This window comes from Trachypithecus francoisi, unplaced genomic scaffold (genome assembly GCF_009764315.1).
Source record: "Trachypithecus francoisi isolate TF-2019V2 unplaced genomic scaffold, Tfra_2.0 Lachesis_group1, whole genome shotgun sequence".
NCBI lineage: Eukaryota > Metazoa > Chordata > Mammalia > Primates > Cercopithecidae > Trachypithecus > Trachypithecus francoisi.
Genome location: NW_022681454.1, coordinates 98,269,351 through 98,295,344, shown reverse-complemented (window position 1 = coordinate 98,295,344; position 25,994 = coordinate 98,269,351). Strand labels below are relative to the sequence as shown.

The following is a 25,994-nucleotide window of genomic DNA, read 5'->3' as shown; positions in this document are numbered from 1 at the left end:
ATACAGTGATCTTTTCTGTCTCTTTTCACAGTTTTTGTCTTGTAATCTGTTTTCTCTGTTATCTAGTGTAACCATCCCTGCTCTTTTTTGGTTTCCATTGGCATAGGATATCTTTTTTCAACCTTTTATTTTCAGTTTATCTGTGTCTTTATAGATTGAGTGCATTTCTTGTAGTCAACAGATCACTAGATCTTTTTTTTTGTTTGTTTTTAATCCATTCAGCCACTCTGTCTTTTGATTGGAGAGTTTAGTCCATTTACATTTAATGTTTTTACTGATAAGGACTTAATCCTGCTTAATATTTGTTTTTTTGTTGTCTTCTGGCCTTTTCTTTCCTTTTAGTGAAAGTAATTTCCTCTGTGATATAATTTAGTTTCTTGTTTTGTATTTGTTTTGTGTGCCTATTGTATTTATTTTGGTTTGAAGTAACCATGAGGATTGAAAGTACTATATTATCTATTTTTTTAGAGACAAAGTCTTGCTCAGTTACCCAGTCTGGAGTGCAGTGGTGCAATCTTGGCTCACTGCAACCTCTGCCTCCTGGGTTCAAGCAAGTCTCCTGCCTCAGTCTCCCAAGTAGCTGGGATTACAGGCACCCGCCACCATGCCCAGCTAATTTTTGTATTTTTAGTAGAGATGGAGTTTCACTATGATGGCCAGGCTGGACTCAAACTCCTGACCTATAGTGATCTTCCCGCCTCTGCCTCCCAAAGCAAATATTATTTTATACCCCATTATTTTAAGCTGATAATAATTTAACACTAACAAACAACATACAAGCAAAAATAAAACTAAAACAGAATCTATATCTTAAGTTCATCCCCTGCTTTTAAACTTTTTGTTGTTTCTATTTATATCTTATTAGATTATGTCTTAAAACATTGTAGTTACTATTTTTGATTGGTTCATTGTTTAGTCTTTCTAATTGAAATAAGAGTAGTTTACACACCACACTTACAGTGTTACCATACTCTGTGTTTTTCTGTGTACTTACTATTACTAGTAAGTTTTCTACCTTCAGATGCTTTTTTACTGCTCACTAATATCCCTTTCTTTCTGATTGAAGGACTCATCTTTAACCTTTGGGAGTTTGTGAATTAAATGCCTTGAGGTAGTCTTATTTGTGTTAAATCTGCTTGCTGTTGTGTAACTTTCTCATGTTTGAACATTGATATCTTTCTCTAGGTTGGGAAATTCTCTGTTATTACCCTTTTGAATAAACTTTCTACCCCTGTATCTTTCTCTACGTCCTCCTTAAGGCCACCAATGCTTAGATTTGCCCTTTTGGGACTATTTTCCAGATCCCGTATGTGTGCTTCATGGTTTCTTTTTGTTTGTTTGTTTTTCTCCTCTGACTGCATATTTTCAAATAGCATGTCTTCAAGCTCACTAGTTCTTTCTTCTGCATGACCAATTCTGTTATTAAAAGACTCTGATGCATTCTTCATTATGCCATCTTCATTTTTCAGCTCCAGAATTTCTTCTTACTCTTTTTCATTATTTGAATCTATTTATTAAATTTCTCTGACAGAATTCTTAACTCCCTCTCTGTGTTCCTTGAATTTCTTTGAGTTTCCTCAAAACAGCTATTTTGAGTTCTTTGAAAGGTCACATATCTATGTTTCTTCATGATTAGTCCCTGGTGCCTTATTTAGTTCATTTGGTGAGGTCATATTTTCCTAGAAGGTCCTGATATTTATAGATGTTTGTCTATGTCTGGGCATTGAATAGTTAGGTATTTATTGTAGCCTTCTCAATCTGGGCTTGTTTGTATCCATCCTTCTTGGGGGTTTCCAGATTTTAAAAAGGGTTTCCAGAGTTAAAAAAGACTTCTTTGTTGTGATCTAAGCTGTATCTGTTTTAGGGGGCACCCGAAGCCCAGTAACATTGTAGTTCTTCCAGAATCATAGAGATACTGCCTTGATGGTCTTGGACAAGAGCCGAAAGAATTATCTAGATTACCAGGCAGAGACTCTTATTCTCTTCCCTTACTTTGGCCCAAACAAAGCCTCCCTCTGTTCTGTGCCACTTGTACCTGGGGATAGACAAGGTTCCCTTTACTTTTCCCTCCACTTTTCTCAAGCATAGAAAGTCTTCCCCCTTAGCCACTACAGCTGGGAATGTCATGAGTCTCACCTGAAGCCAGCAAGTCTCAGAGGCTCACCCAAGGCCCTCGATGTAGTACCTGGATATTACTGTTGTTTATTCAGAGCCAAGGGCTCTTCAGTTAGCAGGTGATGAATGCTGCCAGGACTGGATCCTTTCCTTAAGGCAGTGGGTTCCCTTTTCTGACCACCGTCCTATCCTGTTGTGGCTGAGCTGGTATTCCACACGCCACACAAAGCCCTCCCCACTCTTCTGTTCCTCTCCTAAAGCAGAGGGAAGGGGTCTCTTTTGGAACCATGAGCTGTTCAGTCTGGGTTTAGGGGAGAGGTGATACCACCACTCCTTTAGCCACTCCAGCTTGTGTTTCAGTGGGTTGTGTGCCACCAAGTCCACTGAATCTGGGCACAGTTGAGCACTAGGACTTGCCTAGGAGTCAAGTCTTTTGGCCTAGACTGCCTTTCAAGTTTATTTTGTTCCACACACCACTTTGGCCAGAAGTGGCAAGGCTTGCAGGAATTCAACTTCAGAATGATAGAATCAATAATTGTCTGGCTAGGGCTGGTTTACATGCTCTCTCCACAAGTGGGTTATACAGTTTAGCTCTGTGTCTCCACCCAAATCTTATCTTGAATTGTAATCCCCATGTATCTAGGGAAGGACCCTGGTGGGAGGTGATTAGATCATGGGGGTGGTTTCTTCTACATGCTGTTCCCATGATAGTGAGTGAGTTCTAATGAGATCTGATGGTTTAAAAATGTGTGGTAGTCCCCCCAACCATCTCCTGCCAACAGGTAAAATGTACCTTGCTTCCCCTTCATCTCCCACCATGATTGTAAGTTTCCTGAGGCCTCTCCAGCCACAAGAAAATGTGAGTCAATTAAACCTCTTTTCTTTATAAATTACCCTGTACCAAGTAGTTCTTTATAGCAGTGTGAGAATGGATTAATACTGTGAGTGTCAGCTGAGTTTGTTCCTGTTTTATTTTCTGTTATAATAGGGCAGCTCAGAGTTCAATGCCTCACAATTGCTGTGCTCTCCCTCTTCCTAACACACAGAAACAGTCTCTGCACCACACCTGCTCCCAGAGGATCAGGGAAGGTTGGCATTGTTGACTCAAGATTGTTTTTTTTCCTACCTCTTCAGTGCCTCTTTCAGTGATAGAACGTTAAACTAGATTCTTTAAGTGCTAACCTGATTTTTTGTTCTTATGAAGGTGTTTTTCTTGTATAGATAGTTGATAAATTTTTATCCTTGCAGGAGGGACCATTGGTAAAGCCTTCTATTCTGCCAATTTGCTCCACTCCTTCCGCTCATTTCTATCTCTATTTAAATGCCCATTCTATAAGTTTTCACTTATCCAATCAATTAGCACTGTAAAAAGCAACTGCTTGTGTTTTCCCCACTTTTTAAGCAACAAATATTAGTTGCCCCCTTGTATCAGGAACTAGTTGTGTGAAAGATACTAGGCATGCAAACATGAAAAACACAGTGCTCATGCATTAAAGAAGGGAGAGGGCTGAAGAAAACAGCACAATATGCTCTAAAAAGGTGGCTAGAACATAGCAATCACAGAGTTAAGAAGACATGGAAAAAATGCTCCTGTGAAAGGAGTTGATCTTGGAAAATACTTGGGAACCTGCAGTCTATGTGACATTCAAAGAAGTTTGAACCTTCTTATCCAGTAAGCCACTGAAAGTTTGTAGCAAGGTATCTTAGATAACACTGATGTATGGTAAAGCTTAGAGACTAGATGCATTTGTACCTCTTATCAATAGGAGCTGGTGAAGAGGAAGGAAGGTTTTCATAACCTTTTGAGAAAGACAGGGACCTAAAAGCATTTCTGAAAGGCAGGAGACTTCCAGTATCTCTCAGTGGGAAGAATCTCCTGAAGAATTCCTTAAGGGAGACAACTGGTAACATCTAAGCATTAATTCAATGAAGAAATTAACCTTTCAGGAAACTATTAACAGAGAAGACCAGGGAGAAATTCCTCACGATGAGAGTTCCGTAAGTCTGTACCTTTCCTCATTTGAAACCCTTCTGGCTTTACATTGTATCAAATATTTGCAGGCAGCAAATCAATGATTGAATAATACATGCAATTTAATAAAAACAGAAGTGTACCTGACATGAAGATGAAAATAATATTTCAATGTGTAAAGTAAAATATGCAAAAGGATAAATACATGCAAAACAAAGATACCTTTTTACTAATAAGCAATATAACCAATAATTATTTGGTATCATTTCAAAAATCTTTTACTGAGGGGTGCACCCAAGATGGCTGAATAGGAACAGCTCCAGCCTCCAGCTACCAGCGTGAGTGACACAGAAGACGGGTGATTTCTGCATTTTCAACTGAGGTACTGGGTTCATCTCACTGGAGTGTGTCGGACAGTCGGTGCTGGTCAGTGACTGCAGCCCAACCAGCGAGAAGTGAAGCAGAGCGAGGCAACGCCTCACCTGAGAAGTGCAAGGGGAAAGGGAATTCCTTTTCCTAGGCAAGGGAAACTGAGACACATAATGCCTGGAAAATCAGGTAACTCCCACCCTAATATTGTGCTTTACCAAGGGTCTTAGCAAACGACACACCAGGACATTATATCCCACGCCTGGTCCAGGGGGTGCCACGGCCATGGAGCCTCCCTCATTGCTAGCACAGCAGTCTGAGATCTAACTGCAAGGCAGCAGCCAGACTGGGGGAGGGGTCCCACCATTGCTGAGGCTTAAGTAGCTAAACAAAGGCACCAGGAAGCTCAAATTGGGTGGAGCCCACCACAACTCAAGGAGGCCTGCCTTCCTCTGTAGACTCCATCTCTGGGGACAGGGCATAGCTAAACAAAAAGCAGTAGAAACCTCTGCAGATGTAAATGTCCCTGTCTGACAGCTTTGAAGACAGCAGTGGATCTCCCAGCACGGAGGCTGAGATCTGAGAATGGACAGACTGCCTGCTCAAGTGGGTCCCTGACCCCTGAGTAGCCTAACTGGGAGACACCCCCACTAGGTGCAAACCGACACCTCACACCTCACAGGACTGGGTACTCCCCTGAGACAAAGTTTCCAGAGCAAGAATTAAACAGCAACACTTGCTGTTCAGCAATATTCTATCTTCTGTGGCCTCCACTGCTGATACCCAGGGAAACAGGGTCTGGAATGGACCTCAAGCCAACTCCAACAGACCTGCAGCTGAGGGTCCTGTTAGACCTCAGAAGGTTAGTTTTCCTCAGAAGGAAAACTAACAAACAGAAAGGACACCCATACAAAAACCCCATCAGTTCATCACCATCATCAAAGACCAAAGGCAGATAAAACCACAAAGATGGGGAAAAAGCAGTGCAGAAAAGCTGGAAATTCAAAAAATCAGAGTGCATCTCCCCATCCAAAGGAATGCAGCTCATCGCCAGCAACGGAGCAAAGCTGGACGGAGAACGACTTTGACAAGTTGACAGAACAAGGCTTCAGTTGATCAAACACCTCAGAGCTAAAGGAGGAACTATGTACCCAGTGTAAACAAACTAAAAACTTTGAAAAAAGATTTGGCAAATGGCTAACTAGAATACCCAATGTAGAGAAGTCCTTAAAAGAACTGATAGAGATGAAAACCATAATATGAGAACTATGTGACAAAGGCACAAGCTTCAGTAACCAACTCGATCAACTGGAAGAAAGAGTATCAGCAATTGAAGATCAAATGAATGAAATGAAGTGAGAAGAGTAGAGAAAAAAGAGTAAAAAGAAATGAACAAGCCTCCAAGAAATATGGGATTATGTGAAAAGATCAAATCTACATCCGATTGGTGTGCCTGAAAGTGATGGTGAAAATGGAACCAAGATGGAAAACACTCTGCAGGATATCATCCAGGAGAACTTCCCCAACCTAGTAAGTCAGGCCAACATTCAAATTCAGGATATACAGAGAACACCACAAAGATACTCCTCAAGAAGAGCAACTCCAAGACACATAATTGTCAGATTCACCAAAGCTGAAATGAAGGAAAAAGTCTTAAGGGCAGCCAGAGAAAAAGGTCGGGTTACCCACAAAGGGAAGCCCATCAGACTAACAGCAGATCTCTCGGCAGAAACTCTTCAAGCCAGAAGAGAGTGGCGGCCAATATTCAACATTCTTGAAGAAAAGAATTTTCAACCCAGAATTTCATATCCAGCCAAACTAAGTTTCATAAGTGAAGGAGAAATAAAATCATTTACAGATAAGCAAATGCTTAGAGATTTTGTTACCACCAGGCCTGCCCTACAAGGGATGCTGAAGGAAGCACTAAACATTGAAAGGAACAACCGGTACCAGCCATTGCAAAAACATGCCAACATGTAAAGTCCATCGACGCTAGGAATAAACTGCATCAACTAACGAGCAAAAGAACCAGCTAATATCACAATGACAGGATCAAGATCACACATAACAATATTAACCTTAAATGTAAATGGACTAAATGGTCCAATTAAAAGACACAGACTGACAAATTGGATAAAGAGTCAAGACCCATCAGTTTGCTGTATTCAGGAGACCCATCTCACATGCAGACACATTTGTAGGCTCAAAATAAAGGGATGGAGGAAGATCTACCAAGGAAATGGAAAAAAAAAAGAAAAAGCAAGCATTGCAATCCTAGTCTCTGATAAAACAGACTTTAAACCATCAAAGATCAAAAGAGACAAAGAAGGCCATTACATAATGGTAAAGGGATCAATTCAACAGGAAGAGCTAACTATCCTAAATATATATGCACCCAATACAGGAGCACTCAGATTCATAAAGCAAGTCCTTAGAGACTTACAAAGAGACTTAGACTCCCCCCACACAATAATAATGGGAGACTTTGACACCCCACTGTCAACATTAGACAGATCAACGAGACAAAAAGTTAGCAAGGATATCCAGGAATTGAACTCAGCTCTACACCAAGAGGACCTAATAGACATCTACAGAACTCTGCACCCCAATCAACAGAATATACATTCTTCTCAGCACCACATCACACTTATTCCAAAACTGACCACATAGTTGGAAGTAAAGCACTCCTCAGCAAATGTACAAGAACAGAAATTATAACAGATTGCACTCTCAGACCACAGTGCAATTAAACTAGAACTCAGGACTAAGAAATTCAATCAAAACCACTCAACTACATGGAAACTAAACAACCTGCTCCTGAATGACTACTGGGTACATAATGAAATGAAGGCAGAAAGAAAGATGTTCTTTGAAACCAATGAGAACAAAGGTACAACATACCAGAATCTCTGGGACACATTTAAAGCAGTGTGTAGAGGGAAATTTATGGCACTAAATGCCCACAAGAGAAAGCAGGAAAGATCTAAAATTGACACCCTAACATCACAATTAAAAGAACTAGAGAAGCAAGAGCAAACACATTCAAAAACTAGCAGAAGGCAAGAAATAACTAAGATCAGAGCAGAACTGAAGGAGACAGAGACACAAAAAAACTCTCCAAAAAAATCAATGAATCCAGGAGCTGGTTTTTTGAAACGATCAACAAAATTGATAGACCGCTAGCATGACTAATAAAGAAGAAAAGAGAGAAGAATCAAATAGACGCAATAAAAAATGATAAAGGGGATATCACCACCGACCCCACAGAAATAGAAACTACCATCAGAGAATACTATAAACACCTGTTTGCAAATAAACTAGAAAACCTAGAAGAAATGAATAAATTCCAGGACACATACACTCTCCCAAGACTAAACCAGGAAGAAGTTGAATCCCTGAATAGACCAGTAGTAGGCTCTGAAATTGAGGCAATAATTAATGGCCTGCCAACCAGAAAAAATCTAGGACAAGACGGATTCACAGTCGAATTCTACCAGAGGTACAAGGAGGAGCTGGTACCATTCCTTCTGAAACTATTCCAATCAGTAGAAAAAGAGGGAATCCTCCCTAACTCATTTATGAGGCCAGCATCATCCTGATACCAAAGCCTGGCAGAGACACAACAAAAAAAGGGATTTTAGACCAATGTCTCTGACGAACATCGATGCAAAAATCCTCAATAAAATACTGGCAAACTGAATCTAGCAGCACATCAAAAAGCTTATCCACCATGATCAAGTGGGCTTCATGCCTGGGATGCAAGGCTGGTTTAACATATGCAAATCAATAAACGTAATCCAGCATATAAACAGAACCAAAGACAAAAACCATGTGATTATCTCAATAGACGCAGAAAAGTCCTTTGACAAAATTCAACAGCCCTTCACGCTAAAAACGCTCAATAAATTCGGTATTGATGGAAAGTATTTCAAAATAATAAGAGCTATTTATGACAAACACACAGCCAATATCATACTGAATGGGCAACAACTAGAAGCATTCCCTTTGAAAACTGGCACAAGACAGGGATGCCCTCTCTCACCACTCCTATTCAACATAATGTTGGAATTTCTGGCTAGGGCAATCAGGCAAGAGAAAGAAATCAAGGGTATTCAGTTAGGAAAAGAAGAAGTCAAATTGTCCCTGTTTGCAGATGACATGATTGTATAGTTAGGAAACTCCATCATCTCAGCCCAAAATCTCCTTAAGCTGATAAGCAACTTCAGCAAAGTCTCAGGATACAAAATTAATGTGCAAAAATCACAAGCATTCTTATACACCAGTAACAGACAAACAGAGAGACAAATCATGAATGAACTACCATTCTCAGTTGCTTCAAAGATAATAAAATACCTAGGAATCCAACTTACAAGGGATGTAAAGAACTTCTTCAAGGAGAACTACAAACCACTGCTCAGTGAAATAAAAGAGGACACAAACAAATGGAAAAACATACCATGCTCATGGATAAGAAGAATCAATATTGTAAAAATGACCATATTGCCCAAGGTAATTTATAGATTCAATGCCATCCCCATTAAGCTACCAATGACATTCTTCACAGAATTGGAAAAAACTACTTTAAGGTTCATATGGAACCAAAAAAGAGCCCGCTTTGCCAAGACAATCCTAAGCCAAAAGAACAAAGCTGGAGGCATCACACTACCTGACGTCAAACTATACTACAAAGCTACAGGAACCGAAACAGCATGGTACTGGTACCACAACAGAGATATAGACCAATGGCACAGAACAGAGCCCTCAGAAATAATACCACACATCTACAGCCATCTGATCTTTGACAAACCTGACAAAAACAATAAATGGTGAAAGGATTCCCTACTTAATAAATGGTGCTGGAAAAATTGGCTAGCCATAAGTAGAAAACTGAAACTGGATCCTTTCCTTACTCCTTTTACAAAAATTAATTCAAGGTGGATTAGAGACTTAAATGTTAGATCTAAAACCATAAAATCCCTAGAAGATAACCTAGGTAATACCATTTAGGACATAGGCATGGGCAAGGACTTCATGTCTAAAACAGCAAAAGCAATGGCAACAAAAGCCAAAATTGACAAATGGTATCTATTAAACTAAAGAGCTTCTGCACAGCCAAAGAATTACCATCAGAGTGAACAGGCAACCTACAGAATGGGAGAAAATTTTTGCAGTCTACTCACCTGACAAAGGGCTAATATCCAGAACCTAGAAATACCTCAAACAAATTTACAAGAAAAAAACGAACACCCCATGAAAAGTGGGCAAAGGATATGAACAGACACTTCTGAAACGAAGACATTCATACAACCAACAGACACATCAAAAAATGCTCATCATCACTGGCCATCAGATGAATGCAAATCAAAACCACAATGAGTTACCATCTCACACCAGTTAGAATGGCAATCATTAAAAAAATCAGGAAACAACAGGTGCTGGAGAGGATGTGGAGAAACAGGAACACTTTTACACTGTTGGTGGGACTGTAAACTAGTTTAACCATTGTGGAAAATGGATCCAATGTGAAAAATTTCTAGTTCAAGGATCTAGAACTAGAAATACCATTTTACCCAGCCATCCCATTAGTGGGGATATACCCAAAGGATTGTAAGTCATACTACTATAAAGACGCGTGCACACACATATTTATTGCGGCACTATTCACAATAGCAAAGACTTTGAATCAACCCAAATGTCCATCAGTGACAGACTGCATTAAGAAAATGTGGCACATATACACCATGGAATATGATGCAGCCATAAAAAAGGATGAGTTCGTGTCTTTTGTAGGGACATGGATGCAGCTGGAAACCATCATTCTCAGCAAACTATCGCAAGAACAGAAAACCAAACACCGCATGTTCTCACTCATATGTGGGAATTGAATAATGAGATCACTTGGACACAGAAAGGGGAACATCACACATCAGGTCCTATTGTGGGGAGGGGGTGGGAGGAGGGATAGCATTAGGAGATAGGCTTAATATAAATGACGAGTTAAGGGGTGCAGCACACCAACATGGCACATGTATACATATGTAACAATCCCGCACGTTGTGCACATGTACCCTAAAACTTAAAGTATAATAAAAAAAAAATCTTTTACTATAAAGAATCCTACTACTTAAACTAATAATTACTGTGTTCTTTTAGGCTTTCGATGTTATTTTGCTTTTATGTTGTTACCTAGTTACAAAGTTAACTTTATTATTTCCCCAAGACATTTTTGTAAATAGGATGAAAGTCTCCAAGGTTTTAATTACCTTAGTTCAATAGGAGTTACTAGTATTTCTAACATTAGCACTTCAATTCTAATTATCATCCCAAACTGGGCTTTGGATTTCTTTCATTTGAATCTCTCTTATATTTACTATTTTAAGTGATGCTCTGGAAATTTCACCTTTATGAGGTTATGTTCTGGGATTTAGTATTTATCCAACAAAGATGAAATGATTAAAGAAGCAGATAAATAATCAAACTATTCAGGTTAGGTGTTCTAAAACCTAATAGAAGTCATTAAAAATTAAATTAGAAAGCCAGATTTCTCATTATTATTTTCTCAAATTCACAGAATGCTCATTTTGCTATATGCATGGTTTCTTTAAATGATAATACAAAGTCTCTTATTACAAACTCAACAATTGCTAAAACATAAACCCTGCAGTATTCTCATTAGTAATTCTTTCCTCAAATTCACACAATGTTCATGTTGTTACATGCCCAATAGCTTTTAAATGTTCATGAGAAAGATCTTATTGCTAAGTTTTAGGATTACTGAAATCACATCTGCCATTAAAACTTACTAGAAAACTCAGGAAAGTTCTTACAATATACCATTTCAGCTAAGTAGGTAGGTTATTTTAAAAATTCAAATCTTCTGGCATATATTCCGACTTATAAAGAGTAACTATGCTAAATAAAATTACAATGTACATTGTGTTTCCAATGCAGGTGTTCAAAGTGAACCATGGGCAAAATATTCACATTTCTTAATAAAATGGCAGAGTAGCCCATGAAAGAAACAATTACTGAAATGTTCTAATCTGGAAAAGAAATGTACAGCTTCCACAGAATGCTGTTTTTTTTTTTTTTCTTTTTCTTTTTAGTTTCCTTTTTTTTTTGTTTTTATTTTTTGAGAGAGAGACTTATTGTGTCACCCTGTCACCCAGGCTGGAATGCTGTGGTGTCATCTCAGCTCTGCCTCCTGGGTTCAAGCGATTATTTTGCCTCAGTCACCTGAGTAGATGGGATTACAGGCATGCATCACCATGCTTGTCTAATTTCTGTATTTTTAGTAGGGATGGAGTTTTGCCATTGTCAGTCATGCTGGTCTTGAACTTCTGGCCTCAAGTGATCTACCTGCCTCAAACTCCCAAAGTACTGAGATTACAGGCGTGAGTTACCATGCCCGACCACAAAATTCGTTAAAAACACAATCTATGTGGGAGCAAAGGCAAATATAGAAAGGAAAACCAAATGCCCTGAAGGAGAAGCACAGTGTGGGCTGGGACACCTCCTTCGAGGTCAAACAAATCTAAAATACACTGCGGCCATGCCTCTGCAGTTGCTTCTTCAAGGGTAGAAAGTGCTTTTCACCTCCTCAGTGAGTTCACAGATACCCTGTGTGGTCCAGATACCAGAAGATTTAGACAAATCCCATGTCATACTTAGTCCAAGATGCTTGGGAGACTCACTGAAGTGCAGCCTTTCCTTCTATCCAGCCTGTTACAGTCTGATCTGGTCTGAGATCCCAGTCTCAGATTTTGTTTTATCTAATCCCACAATACTTCTAGGTGCCCTCATGACAGTTGCAAAACCTCTAAACCTCCCTTAAATTACATAAATTAAACAGTCTCTTAATGTCTCTCCTTGCCATGCCATGGTTTGCTACCACCAGGTTAGAGTAATTCTGTCTGTCATTACTCAGACCTCTGACTTAAAATGGCTCTCTCCTGATGGTAAAATCTGAATCATCCTGTGCCTGCCCAGCATCCTCCCTTCTATAGGCCACCAGAGCTTGGTGGTAGAGAAAAATCATTGAGAAAAGCCGTGACTCTTTCTTTCCCCTCATTCCAATACAGAGGGTAAAAAAGAAACAGCATTTTCCAACTTATCTAAAAACTAGCAAACTCACTTTTTTTTCCACTTCAAGCTGTAAAAGAAATCATGAGTTGCATATTCATAGCATCCTGAAAAATTGTCCAGGCGTCATAAATTACATTTATTTTTTACTATATTCAAAGATCCCCACCCACAACAGAAAGACCAACAGAAAATATGTTTGGGGACTACTTTACTTCTACACTGACTGAATAGTCACAGTGCAATATATTGCCTTTATTAATCTTTTTTGTTATGAATATAATTTTTAAGTAGAGGATAAGGTGGACTTGTCACAAGAAAATGAAACAGTCTGTTTTTCAAGCTATTACTTTTGTACTTGCTTTGGAATTACAATATAGATATTTTGTCAAATGTCCTCAGACTCTCCAGTTTGACAAATGTTATTTCACTCCCTGTCCTTTTCTAAGACATGTTTACCTTTTCCATTGTTCTAAAGTATGTCGTTCATATAATATAAAAATAAAACTCTAATAGAAAAATGTGTCACACGAAATAATAACAAATCCTCCAATTCTATTCTAGTTTAAACACATAAAGTTTCATGACAACTTGTCAGCTACATTATCATTGATAGTTTTGTTAAAAACCTTATAAGTTTTTACTGTAAATTTGAAGATAGGTTTTTATGGTAAATTTTATGGTAAATTTGAGGATACTTAGACTTCCTTTCTCTACCCCCTTCTACCTCTGACTCACATGAAAAACTGAGGCAATTAAGCAAAGATATAATTCTAATTATCAAGTCATTAGAAATGGCCTTTATTTCACTCTGAAAATTTGATGGAATAAGCACATATTCCTAATAAATATCACAAACAAAAAATAATTTTCACAATCAGATAATAATAATAAATGAAACTAAGGAAAACATACACTGAGCTTAGAAGTGTCCACATGAAAGTAACAATTTCTAGATTGACACCACGTTTCCTTTTTGGTGATATTTTGGTTTGTCTAACTCCTTAATCTCAAAGCATGAGACAGGTGATTTGACTTTCGTTTTACTTTGTGTTATGCAGGTCTGAATAAAGAAGGAATTCATTTCTTAGGAGTTCTTTCTAATTGCTCTCTCTACCTGCTTGTAACAGCTTTAAAATGAGCCCATCAAAATGTCTACCTTGTAATGAATAAGCTATTTTCCATTGACATTATCTGGATTTTTTTGACCTAGGCAAAGTAATTTGTCCACTTTTTGGCACAACAGAGGTTGCTTCTTTCCTTCCTATTGACCCGTAGTAATTTACTCTTATTCAATCAACATTCAAACTTATACCAAAGCATGAATCCTCTTATCCTTCATTAGCTCTTCAGCTTACATTATGATTAACTTCATGGAAAGATCAATTTACCTGGCACAATCTCTCTCCTGAATCTGCCATTCTGAATAGGCATTCCTTTGCCTTTGCTGTTGGGTAGTACTTAATCTTGGTTGTGGCTTTAATGATTCCATCACAGTAGACATTGACATGGACTGAACCAGCAGGAAACTCTTATGAAAATAATAAACAAGAGTTAGGGGCAGAGTATTTAATGCATATTCATACTATTACATCTTTTAGAGAATATAAAAGAAGTCTTTAAAAATTTATAACACTTTTACTAATCTCTAGCACTTAAAATCATTTTTAAAATTCTTGGTAGTTGGAAACCACAAAATGAAATGTACAATTTTAGACTTAATTGCTTTAAAAAAACTTAAAATACAAAATGTATGCTAAAATAACAATAACAGTAAAGCACTAAATTATTTGTCCCAACTTACTTACTAATATAAGTTTTCTTTGTAACATTCTATAATCTTGACATAATTCTTTAGAATTTGGAAAAGTATAGCCATTTATCAAAAGTTAGGTATTTATTATTTATCTTATGAAAACAATTTAACTAATTACAGGCAAGTTTCTCAAAATTGTAATTTGAAGAGTACATTGTAATTTGAAATGATTTAAATTATACAACTTGTGTTCAGTTGACTACAATGAAAAACCCTGGGAAAGGCAAGGTTTAATGCCCAGATACTAAAGTAGTATTTACATCATACATTCATCTAAAGCCTTTTTGAGAACAAATTGTTCAAAATGAATGATACACTACATTGTGAACTGTGCTGTAATATATGAGCAGCATTAAAGTTATATAAGAATTTAGGACTATGAAAGAATACCAAAAAACAATCAATTAAAAAGTTATTATGTTTTAGTGTAAGAAAAGAAAACAAAATGTAATTCTTTAAATTCATTATGAAACAAATTTTAAGAGCTTTTAATCTGTCATTGAGATACTTCCCATGTTCTCCCAGAAAACTGTCACTCAAATATCTAGGGTTAGGAATAAGTCATTAAATATAAGAGCTTTGAATATTTAAAAGTTTTTAAGGTTTAAGTATTAATTTCACTTTATCTCATGAAGCTGTTAAAGGACTTCTTATAATATTGCTGAAGAAAATTTAAATGCAACGAAAGCAATCTTAAGCTTAACTAGGTCGAGGAGCTGAAATTTATTCCTCTCATATTTCTTGACTAGATGCCTTGCCTGTATTATAATGATGTATGTAGAAAAATAGGAGCTCTCTCTCCCCAAAGAAGCATTCATCCAATAGAGAATGTAAGGGAAACTACAACAAACAAAAATGAAAGTTTTAAACCACATCTCATCAGCTAAAGCAGTATGCATATGGTAAAGGTGGTTCTAGAGTTATTGGAGTCAAATGAAATCAATTTCAGTAGATTTAATAAAGATAAATTTCAATGTAAATGTTATGATAAGTTATAAAAATTATTTTGAAAGAAGATATTAATTTTGTTTATCACAAAAGAGGTTTGGAGTTTTACCATGTAGAGTTAACCTTTTGAAAGAAAATCAGGTAATGAATCATGAGAGGTATATGGTGAGATTTGCTTGGTAGTTTTTTGATACACAGTAGATAATATTCTATATTTTTTTAATCTAACATGAAACTGAACTGATTTATTCTTATACATTGAGTCCTTAGTTAACTCAAAATTTTACCAGTGCATCTACTGATAATGATGTCGATTTTAGAGTAATCCTCCAAGGAGATGCCTTTTAAAGTGTTGTGTTTGATGTATACATTCTCATATTTGTTAAATGGCAGTTATTAAATCAATACCTAATTACTGGTCCCCACTACATGTCACAGAGAATGCCTTATAGATTCATATGGTTGGGAGGCCTCCTCAGTAATACATTATTGAACTGACCTTTACATGAGCAGTACCCTCTACTGCTTGAACATTATTTTACTTTAATTTTGGTTCACTATGATGACTGTATTTTATAGCTTCTCAATAAAAATAAAAACCAATTAATGTAAGGACTCAAATAGAAGAGAGTAAAATTAAATGTTGTTTACCATCTGGATGAAAGTATTCAAGCAACACCTAACCCTGTAAGTACACACAAACACAGGTCAAGATCTCCAAACCAAGCAAGGATATTACTGAGTCAGCCATGAAGAGGAAAACAGGCACAGAATGGAAGGGAAAAATGGAACTCCTTGCTCCCATCATTTCAAATCTCAAATTCTGTTACATTCAAATGTCTTTGTCAACCTTCCCTATCTCTATACTTAAGTGGTCTGTCCTTGATGAGGTACAAATTGAAGTAATTTATGAGAAATATAATCCAAAGGTATTTCTTAATAGTTAAAATATTTCACTAATTCTATAAAAGTGGATATTTCACAAATCTATTAATTTCAGAGCTCTTTTGTCTGCGTATGTCTATTGTCTGAGAAGCTGTTTTCCTTTATTATCCCATTTTAGACTTTTCCCATATGGTAAACATTAAATGAAGCCACACTGTTTCCATGAAAATGAAATAAACATGGCTCTATTTGGATTCGAATATTATCATTAAATAAATATAGGTGGCTTCAAAACATGGGTCATGCCTAAAAATTAATATCAATTTAAAATATGTTAAAATTGTTTTCCTGAATTACGATATTATAAAAATATATTATCAATTGTTATTTTCTTAAGAAGGTTGAGCATAATATTTGGCATATCCTGAAGTATTTTTCATGCTCTTCTAATGAAATGTAAAGTTATAATTTACATTATCCAGAGCACAGTTTCTTAATAAAGAGATTCTAAATCTTTGTGGATACATTATGCATTCCTTTCAACTTTTAATTGGTTATCTTCCTGCTGCATTAAATTTTTTTCTCACAGTACTATAAGTACCAGAGGAATGCTCTCTACGTTCTATGTAAAAATTAGTTAGTATTTACAGTTTAATGGTTTCACATATATTTATTATAAGTTTTGACATAAGCTGAGATTTTAGTAACTCAAATTGCTTTAGTACAAAACAGTCCCTGTCAGTGACAAACCTATGGTTACCATTAGGAGGGTGTGGTTTCTAGAAAATAACTTAATTATAGGTGTGGCAAGTTATTGAGCTGAAAGGAAAGGGGAGATGGCAAAATTAGAAGATATTTTCTCAAATAAAAATGTCAGGTTAAGATGTTTCCATGTATCAAAAGGGAAAGATGCTACTTAGTAAAAGAGCATCTTAAGATTTCACCACCTATCAGCATAATTGTACTTTAAAATAATTTTTGTTTATCTCTACATTGTTACTGACTGAAAATATCTGGCACTGCTGCTGTTCTTTATGGAAGACCAATAATTAATGATTCAATTTTTTAGAGACATAGACCTCTTCAGATTATCCATTTCTCCTTGTGTGACTTTTGGTGGTTTATGTCTTTCAAGGAATTTGTCCATTTGTCTAAGTTATCAAATTTGTATCCATACTCACTATTATCCTTTTAATGTTCCTGGGTCAGTAGTAATTACTCCTATCTTATTCTTGATATTGGTAATTTGTATCTTCTCTCTTTCTTTTTTGGTTAGCCAGGCTAAAAGTGTATCAATTTGGTTGATCCTTTCAAAGAACCAGCTTTGGATTTTGTTGAATTTCTCTCTTATTTTCCATTTCATTGTTTTCTGCTCTAATTTTTATGATTTATGTTATTCTGCTTGCTTTACACTTAAATTGCTCATCTTTCTATAGTTTCTTAAGTGGAAGCATAGGTTATTAATTGCATATGTTTCTTCTTTTCTATTACAAGTTTTTAATGATAAAAATTTCCCTGTCCACACTTTTTATCTACATTCCACAAACTTTGTTAAGTTGCATTTTAATTTATTTCAAATTATTTTAATTTCACCTTAGAAGTGTGTTACTTAATCTCTGAATTAGGGGGATTTTCCAACTATCTTTGTGTTGCTGATTTCTATTTCAATTCTATTGTGGTCCGATAACACACTTTGCATGATTTCTATTCTTTTATATTGAATAGAGTTTATTTTTTAAAGATGCAGCAGATGGCTTATCTTGGTGAATGTTCCAAATGAGTTTCAGAAAAACGTGCATTCTACTGTTGTTTGATGGAGTATTCTATAAATGTTAATTAAACCAAGTTGATTAATAATAGTGTTCAGTTCATTTATATACTTATTGATATTCTGTCTGCTGAGTCTATTAATTACGGAAAGACAGTGTTCAAATCTTACATAATAGTGGACTTGTCTATTGCTCTTTTCAATTCTAGCAGCTTTTGCTTTACATATTTTGACACTCTGTTGTTAAGTGCATACATGTTTAAGAGTTTTCTATTTTCTTGGAGAATATATCTTTATCATTATATAATGCTTCTGTTTATTCATGATAATTTTTCTTTTTCTAAAATCTTCTTTGTCTGAAATTAGAACAACTTTCCAGCTCTACTTTGATTAGTGTTATCATGGTATTAGGTTGGTGTATCTGTGTTTTGATCTCTGCTTCATTTTCTCATTCTTCTTGCATTCCAATTTCATTACATTACTTTCAATGCCATTTGTAAAACTGCAATTACTTTTGCACCAACCTCCAACCTACCTTGCTCCAACCCTTTCACTTTTCACTTTTCATTTACCCATGTCTTAATATTTAAACTGAGTTTCTTACAGACAACATATTATTGGGTCTTGCTTGTTATCCATTCTGGCAATCTTTGTCTTTTAACTGACATTCTTAGACTATTCACTAAACTTAAGTAGTGATTACTTGGCTTCAGTAACATGGTTGGGTTATATCTACCATACTTGTAATTTTTTTTTCCCTACATTTTTCTTTGTTACCCCTCTCTACCCAACCTTTTCTGCTCTCTCTCAAAATTATTTGAGAATTTTGTAGGATTCCATTTTCTCTCTTCTTAGCCTACCATTTATAGCTTTAAAAAAATTTTTAGTAACTGTCCTAGAGTCTGAAATATACATTTTTAATAAACCTAAGTCCCTCCTGTCCCTTATATTGCTGTCATTACTTTCACTTATCCATATGCTGTAATCACTCAACACATTGATAGTGTTTACTTCAGACACACATTTATCTTTTAGATCAATTAAAAATAAGGAAAATGAAGGATTTTGTTTTTACCTTCATTCATTTATTCTCTGATGCTCTTTCTTCATGCAGATCTAAGTTTCTCACCTATATTATTTCCTTTCTTTCCCAAATAACTTCTTTTAAAATTTCTTGCAGGGCAGGTCTGCTGGTAATGAACTCCTTCATTTTTCTGTCTGAAAAAGTCCTTATTTCTCCTTCATTCTATATTCAGGATAATTTCACTGAATATAGAATTTTAGATTGGTGGGTTCCTTTTTTTCGCAATACTTAAAATATTTTACTTCACTATTTTCTTGCTTGCGTGGTTTCTGAAGAGAAATTCAACATAATTCTTATACTCGTTTCTCTACAGGTAAGTTATTTGTTTTCTCTGGCTTCTGACAAGATTTTCTCTTTTGTTTTCAGTTTTCTACAGATCAAATGTAATATGAATAGGTGTCAATATTTTATATTTATCTTTCTTTGTGTTATTTGAGCTTTCTATATCTGTGTTTTGATCGCTGCCATTAATACGTAAACATTTATTGTTCTTCATTTTCTCATTCTTCTTGTATTCCAATTACATGTATGTTAGAAATTGTCTCACATTTCTTAGATGTTTTGTCCTTTCTTTAAAAAACAAACAAACAAAAAAAAACCTTCTTTTTCTTTACCGTTTATGTTTGGGAAGTTTTCATTGACCTATCTTCAAGTTCAATGATTCTTTTCTGACCTTTGTCAAGTCTACTAATGAACCTATTACTTTTTAATTTCTGATACAGTGGTTCTGATTTCTAGCATTTCCTGTTGATTCTCAAAATTTAGCTCTGTTTACATAATCAATATGTTCTTTCATGTTGTCTACATTTTCCGTAAGATCCCTTTATATCTTAATCACTTTTAAAATCCCTCTCTGAAAATTTCATCACCTGTGTCGTATCTAATACTAGTCTAATGCATGCTTTGTCTCTTTAAATTGTGTTTATCTTGCTTTAGGAATGCCTTGCAATGTTTGGTTTTGGTTTATGACTAGATATAAGGTAAATAGTCTTGTAGTGAAAGAATTTATGGGAATCTCTCTAGGAGTTGGACTGTATTTAATGTTTGTTGTAGCTATCGGTGCTAGCGGCTTTAAATTCCTCTACCATTTTTGTTTCTGTCTCTCTTTTGATTATGTACTTTTCTAAGTACTTTACCTAGAGAGAGTCTGGATCTTGCTGGGTTTTTTCGGCTGGTTGGTTGCGTTTTTTAAACAGTAATCCACTGTCATTATGCTGGAATCCTGCTGTGGTAACCACAAGGTTGTAGGGAAGGAAAGCATTCTATATTCTTATGATTAAGTCTTAGTCTTTTAGTGACTCTTCGCTATGACTTTACAAGTGTTTTTGCTGTGGCATAGCTTCCCCTAATCCCCCTTAAGTGAGACAGGAAGGCCAGAGGGAGCCACAGTGAAATGATATCCTTTCCCAGCTGGAATGAGGCTCTGGTAAAGTGTTTTCTTCTGGAGAGTAGGCCTGTGCTATGGAGAACATGCTGGAAGTATTTCACCATGATTATTCTTCCTCTGACCCCACCAGGGTTCCATGGGATTTTTCTCAGATCTGCATTGTACAAACCTGGTGGGATTCATGGAGGTAAATCCTACAAAAGTGTGGGAACCTCCTAAAACTACTGCCTCCAGGAGTTTCTCACTCTCAAACTAATCCATTCTCAGCTTTCAGACTTCCATCAAAATTAACACTTATGTGCTCCTACTACTTTGTGGCTCCAGTGGCTTCTGCTCTAGGTAAGTAGATTTCAAATGACACTCTCTTAATTCATTGTTTTCTCCAGCTTTTGAAATAGTGGATTGCCCTTGTCAGAGCTCAGAAGACAATACCCCAAAGTATGACGTCTTGGTGTGCCGCATACTTTGAACTAAAGAAGACAAAAGAGCCTCAGAAGCAAGGTCTTTCTGACATTCCATCCTCATGTCTCCCACCCTTCTTCCTGCCCTTGATCTAGTCATAGAAGCAAGAATTCCTCTTCCCCAAGGCAGATCATAGAAACTGGAACTCCTCTTTCCCAAAGAAAACCACAAAACCAAAAAAGGTCTCCCTTCTCTCTTCTCCCTTAAAGATCCTCATTTCAGAGAAAGCCTGCTCCATACATGGGAGGAAAGAATGTCACATAGAGAAGCCAACAAAAGTCGGAACAGCCAGGCCTTACTGGGTCCTCCTCCCCTCAAGCTTGTTGCCACTAGTTCATACTCTTTTGTTCAATCACTGTTCTACACGGCTGTTTATTCTTCATTGAACCTAAGCATAAAAATAGACAGTTTCCCCTGGGTCCTTAGGTCTCCATTTCTGAAGGCTCCTATAAATCTTTGATTAAATAAATTTGTTACGCTTTTCTCTTGTTAATCTGTCTTTTATTATAGGAATGACAGCTGTTAACCTTATGATGGTGAGAAAAGGTATCACACCTGCAACTAACACCTTCCAACTTTAATTTTCTAATGGGTTCAAGAAACGTGGTCGATTTGTAGTTGTTCAGCTTTTTCTTGTAAAAATGGGCTCTTTACTGTGGGGCTAAAATGATTAGTCTAAATATTACTTGTAAAACGTTTGTTTTCCTTATATATCTGTGCACATGTACTGGGTCATGATGTAAAATGTAGTTCTTACTAGTTGTTCTTAGTAGGGTTCAAAACATTTCAAAACACAGTGACATGAAGCAGAGAAAATAAGGCTCTGGGCCTATTTCTGCTGAGGCATTTTCCATCCATACTCCCAAACAGGTTTAAGTAACCATCTTGAATATTGATACAAAGCAGTCAACATTTTGGGAGAAAATTTCTCATCAATTTACAGAATACAACAGTTGAAACAAATACTTAAATAAGTTTAATTATGATAGTTGGTAAATAGTGGTTTATTTATCTATTTATTACAGATTTGTTGTTTAACCATGGAGATAATATTATGTCTTGGTATATCTTGGAAAGCATGACATATTCATTTTCTGCTTTTCTTATAATTAATTTGAACTTTGACATGTTTTATTCTTTATTCTGTCCTAGCCAGCAGGTATACTGAGCAAAAATTTTTAAGTAATGTGAATAATTACATTTGACATCTTGATCTGCTTTGGGGAAATATTATTTAAGTGCTTCTGAATCTGCAATATTGATGTTTCTACAGTGACTTTATTCTAACTAAATTTAAATTCTGAAACTAATTAGTTAGAAAATTTTATTCATTAAACCACTTAAGAATGTGACATAATGAAGTAGAGGGCATTGAGACAAGAAAGAAAGAAAAGGAAAGAGATGGAGTTTTTCTCATTTCACTTCTACATATGCTTATCCATGACAGAAAGCAGTGTCTGAAATGTTTATAAATGTTTAGTATGGAGTTTTTCCTTCTTATAATCCAACTTCAGTCTAAGCTGTGCAAGGAAATCCATACACACGCTTTCCACACAAACAGAAGTCTGTAAATACCTTGTAAATAGACTGCATAATCACTATATTTTAAAAGGAATAAATGTTCAAAATGTGTTTAACATGATCTTTAATTTAAAATATTTTTGCCACATTTCCAAATTCATGACAAGATTGAGCATCTTTTTATTTCTAAATATTTTACAAAGTTCACATTTATGAGGTTTTGTAAGATGATTTTATTCTCTGATCATGAAAAGACATCATAAATGTAAAAACCAAGTAGTCTTACATTTATATTAAGATATCTGGAAATTAGTATTAGATTAATATTAGAGTTTGATTTTAGCACAATTATTGTTGCAAGTATGGTTATTCCATCTGGAATTTTAAATCTGATACAATTTATCATGCTATAAGCAAAGCTGAATAATCAAATGATTAGCTTTGTAAGTGAGATAAGGAAAAGATGAGAAGATTATGTGTACAAATTGCACCATACTGATAAAATAATGGAGAAAACATGCTTTTCAGAGCCACAAAAATATACCAGACACTTGGGGGGAAAAAGACAGAAAGGGAAGAAAATAGAGTTTATTAATAAAACTCAAAATAAATTGCTAATCCAAATATCACAACAAAGCACACAATTTTAGTTATATGTTTAGTAATTGCCATAATCTGCTGACATGTTTAAAAATGTATGATGTTACTGGATGTCATTTCATTACACAGTATACAAGCTAATTTCTCATAATTTGCATGTTCTTACTTTTGCAAATCCAGATTAATAATAACAACCTTGGGTATGTGAAAACTAAACACAGGAAACACCTGCAGAACAATATTAGTTTTTGAAGGGAAGTGAAACCATTTATCATAAATTTATTGGAAGGAACTAAGGATGATGTTTTATACTTATTAAATCATAAACATTCTTACCTAAAGCTTTCATGCACCAGACTTTCTTACTCCAAAGGGCTGGCCGTGTTCTAATGCGCTTATTATTTGATGTAAATTCAACCTCCACACTATCACCAATTACTTCATCTCTCAAAATTATGAATATTTCACCAGGATTCTGTAAGATTAAAATGTAACCCATTTAAGCATTTGAAAAAGTTTACATTAGCCAAAGAACCCACTACATTTCTTTATAATTAAGGTAATACACTATCATTGAATAAGTCTTCTATGGTGTTTGTATTTTCAACTGTATCCAGAAATAAAATACATAAATGTGATTCTCACTACATTTTAAATATTATCAAATTTATTGTTATTAGATGTTCTTTTTTTCCCTCTAATGCCATGCTTTGCAACTTAAAGAAACAGTGTGAATATGGCCTCTTCCTTTTCCTCTTGCCTCTTCCTAAATATGGCTCTCTGTACCAGGGTATACGCATCATTTCACAGACCAGCAGAAGACTATAATTCAGTTGTTAACCAAATCATTTTTCCAAATCCCTTTTTTACTCCTTTGTATAACTTGGTTTCTTTATCTATAAATGATAGAATTGAAAAAGTTTAAGATCTCTTACAATTTAAATATAATGACTTTTCTTTTAAGAAGTCCAATAGTTTTATGTTTTGTGTAGTAGAAGTTCAGTGGCTACTCTTTATTTATGATTAAGTGTCTGCGATGGTTTTTGAGTTGACTAAAGGTTATAAATCTAAAGTTTCTAGATTTAATTAAGATGGAAGAGCCACATCTATAAGGTGAAAAAGGTTATTGAATAACTATTTGTGAAAAAATATTGAGAAACAATACTAGGAATGAAAGATTGGGGTTAATACAGAGTAAAGAAAGGCATAAACATTTATTATCTATTTTATACTAGAAATTATACTCAGCACTTTTTATATACATATATTTCCTCTAATCCTAACTGAAACAGATAAACACAAAGGCATACATATAGAAAGACAAACACAAACACACACACACACACACACACACACACCCCAAAATAAATAGATAAGGCTATTTCTTTTTCTCTTTTAAGAAAAGGACAACTAATATATAGAATTGCATTCTGAAGTCTAATCAGAAATATTTAATTTCCAAATCCACACTACTCCTTATATCATGCTGTCAAACCCCATGAAAAAGCTAAAATAAAACATTCTTTTTATGATTATCTTAGATATCAACTTTCAAAAGCTTTCTTCAAGTCATACTAACTTTCAATTCCATGCTAAAAAAAAAACAGGGATCATACTTATATGGTTTTATAAAATCACGTTTATCAAAAAGTTACTAATTTCAAGATTCTCTTAAATGCCCCTAAGTATAAATTACTGACCAATAAAACTTACATCTTTATGCTTTATCCCAAAGAGCTTCTAACTATGTTGATGTTACAGAATCATTTCAGCTCACACAAAAATCTACTTCAGGCATTTTCCACCAGAGTCTAATACTCCCAAATATTTGTCCATAGGGTATTTTGAACTAAATTTCTCCTCAGAATTTACAGTGCTCATCGGGAAAGGATCCTATTTCAAAGGAACTCCCACTATTCCACCTGTTGCTCTTGCCCCACACATGCAACATGCCAGAAAAGCAGGAGGGTAAACCCTTCCCTTCCTCACATCTGCAACCTCCTCCTCACAGGGCCTCGCTTCTGGCAGTTCTTTTGTTCCTTTCGTTTCTCATATCTGCCCCTTTACCTGAAATCTTTAAGAGCCAAATAATGTCTTTCCATTTCACTTGGGCTCAGTTACTCAAGATCCTCTGCTTTAAAGTTCAGAGATATTTCCTGTGTGTGCATCATTCCTTGTTTAACTTTGACTTATACCTTTCCACATTTGGCCAGTGCACATGCACTCTCCCAGTGTTTTATCCACCCAACCGACTCCCTACTCATGACTGCTTCTGACACATCAGATTCCCCCTTCAGGGTCAGGCGCAGTGGCTCACGCCTGTAATCCCAGTACTTTGGGAGGCTGAGGCAGGTGGATCACCTGAGGTCAGGAGTTCAAGACCAGCTTGGCCAACATGGTGAAACCCCGTTTCTACTAAACATATGAAAATTACCTGGGCATGGTGATGCATGCCTGTAATCCCAGCTACTCAGGAGGCTGAGGCAAGAAAATTGCTTGAGTCCGAGAGGCAGACGTTGCAGTGAGACGAGATCACACTACGGCACTCCAGCCTGGGCGACAGAGCAAGACTCTGTCTCAAAAAAAAAAAAAAAAAAAAGGCAGGACTCCACCTTTCAACCATTTCCACAGAAAAGCTCTAAACAAAAGACAAGCACACTGACCACCCCAAATGAGGCACTCATATCTTCATTTGTACCCATGGCCAGCTTCACGGGCCCATGACCTTACAGTCACACAGGACCCCACACTTAGAAGGCCCTGTTTCTGGTTTAATATTCTGCTGTAATTACTTTGACATTATAATAATTTGAACATGGTACTTTGTACTTTCATTTTGCACTGTAAACTAGGCAGCTGGGCCTGCTTGAACATAATGTTGGCATGATATTTAATTCCTTTTCTCCTTCTATATCCTCATATTTATCCTCTCCAACAATGTCCAACTCAGATCTCACCAGCTTCACAAAATCCTCCTGCAACTTC

At 36.0% G+C, this 25,994-nt stretch overlaps 1 protein-coding gene across 2 annotated transcripts in view; it reads right to left on the bottom strand.

Moving 5' to 3' along the window:
- The window catches only part of BANK1 (B cell scaffold protein with ankyrin repeats 1), a 254,356-nt gene extending 228,854 nt beyond the window's left edge, over positions 1–25,502 (bottom strand). For both annotated transcript variants that reach the window (XM_033214877.1, XM_033214878.1), the window contains exons 1-3: positions 25,444–25,502; positions 23,346–23,484; positions 13,930–14,069 (exon numbers count right to left, since the gene is read on the bottom strand). In XM_033214877.1, the coding sequence (XP_033070768.1) occupies positions 13,930–14,069; positions 23,346–23,484; positions 25,444–25,461 (297 nt within the window). In that variant the 5' untranslated portion in view covers positions 25,462–25,502. The remainder of the gene's footprint in view (positions 1–13,929; positions 14,070–23,345; positions 23,485–25,443) is intronic.
- Positions 25,503–25,994: the final 492 nt, after the last annotated feature.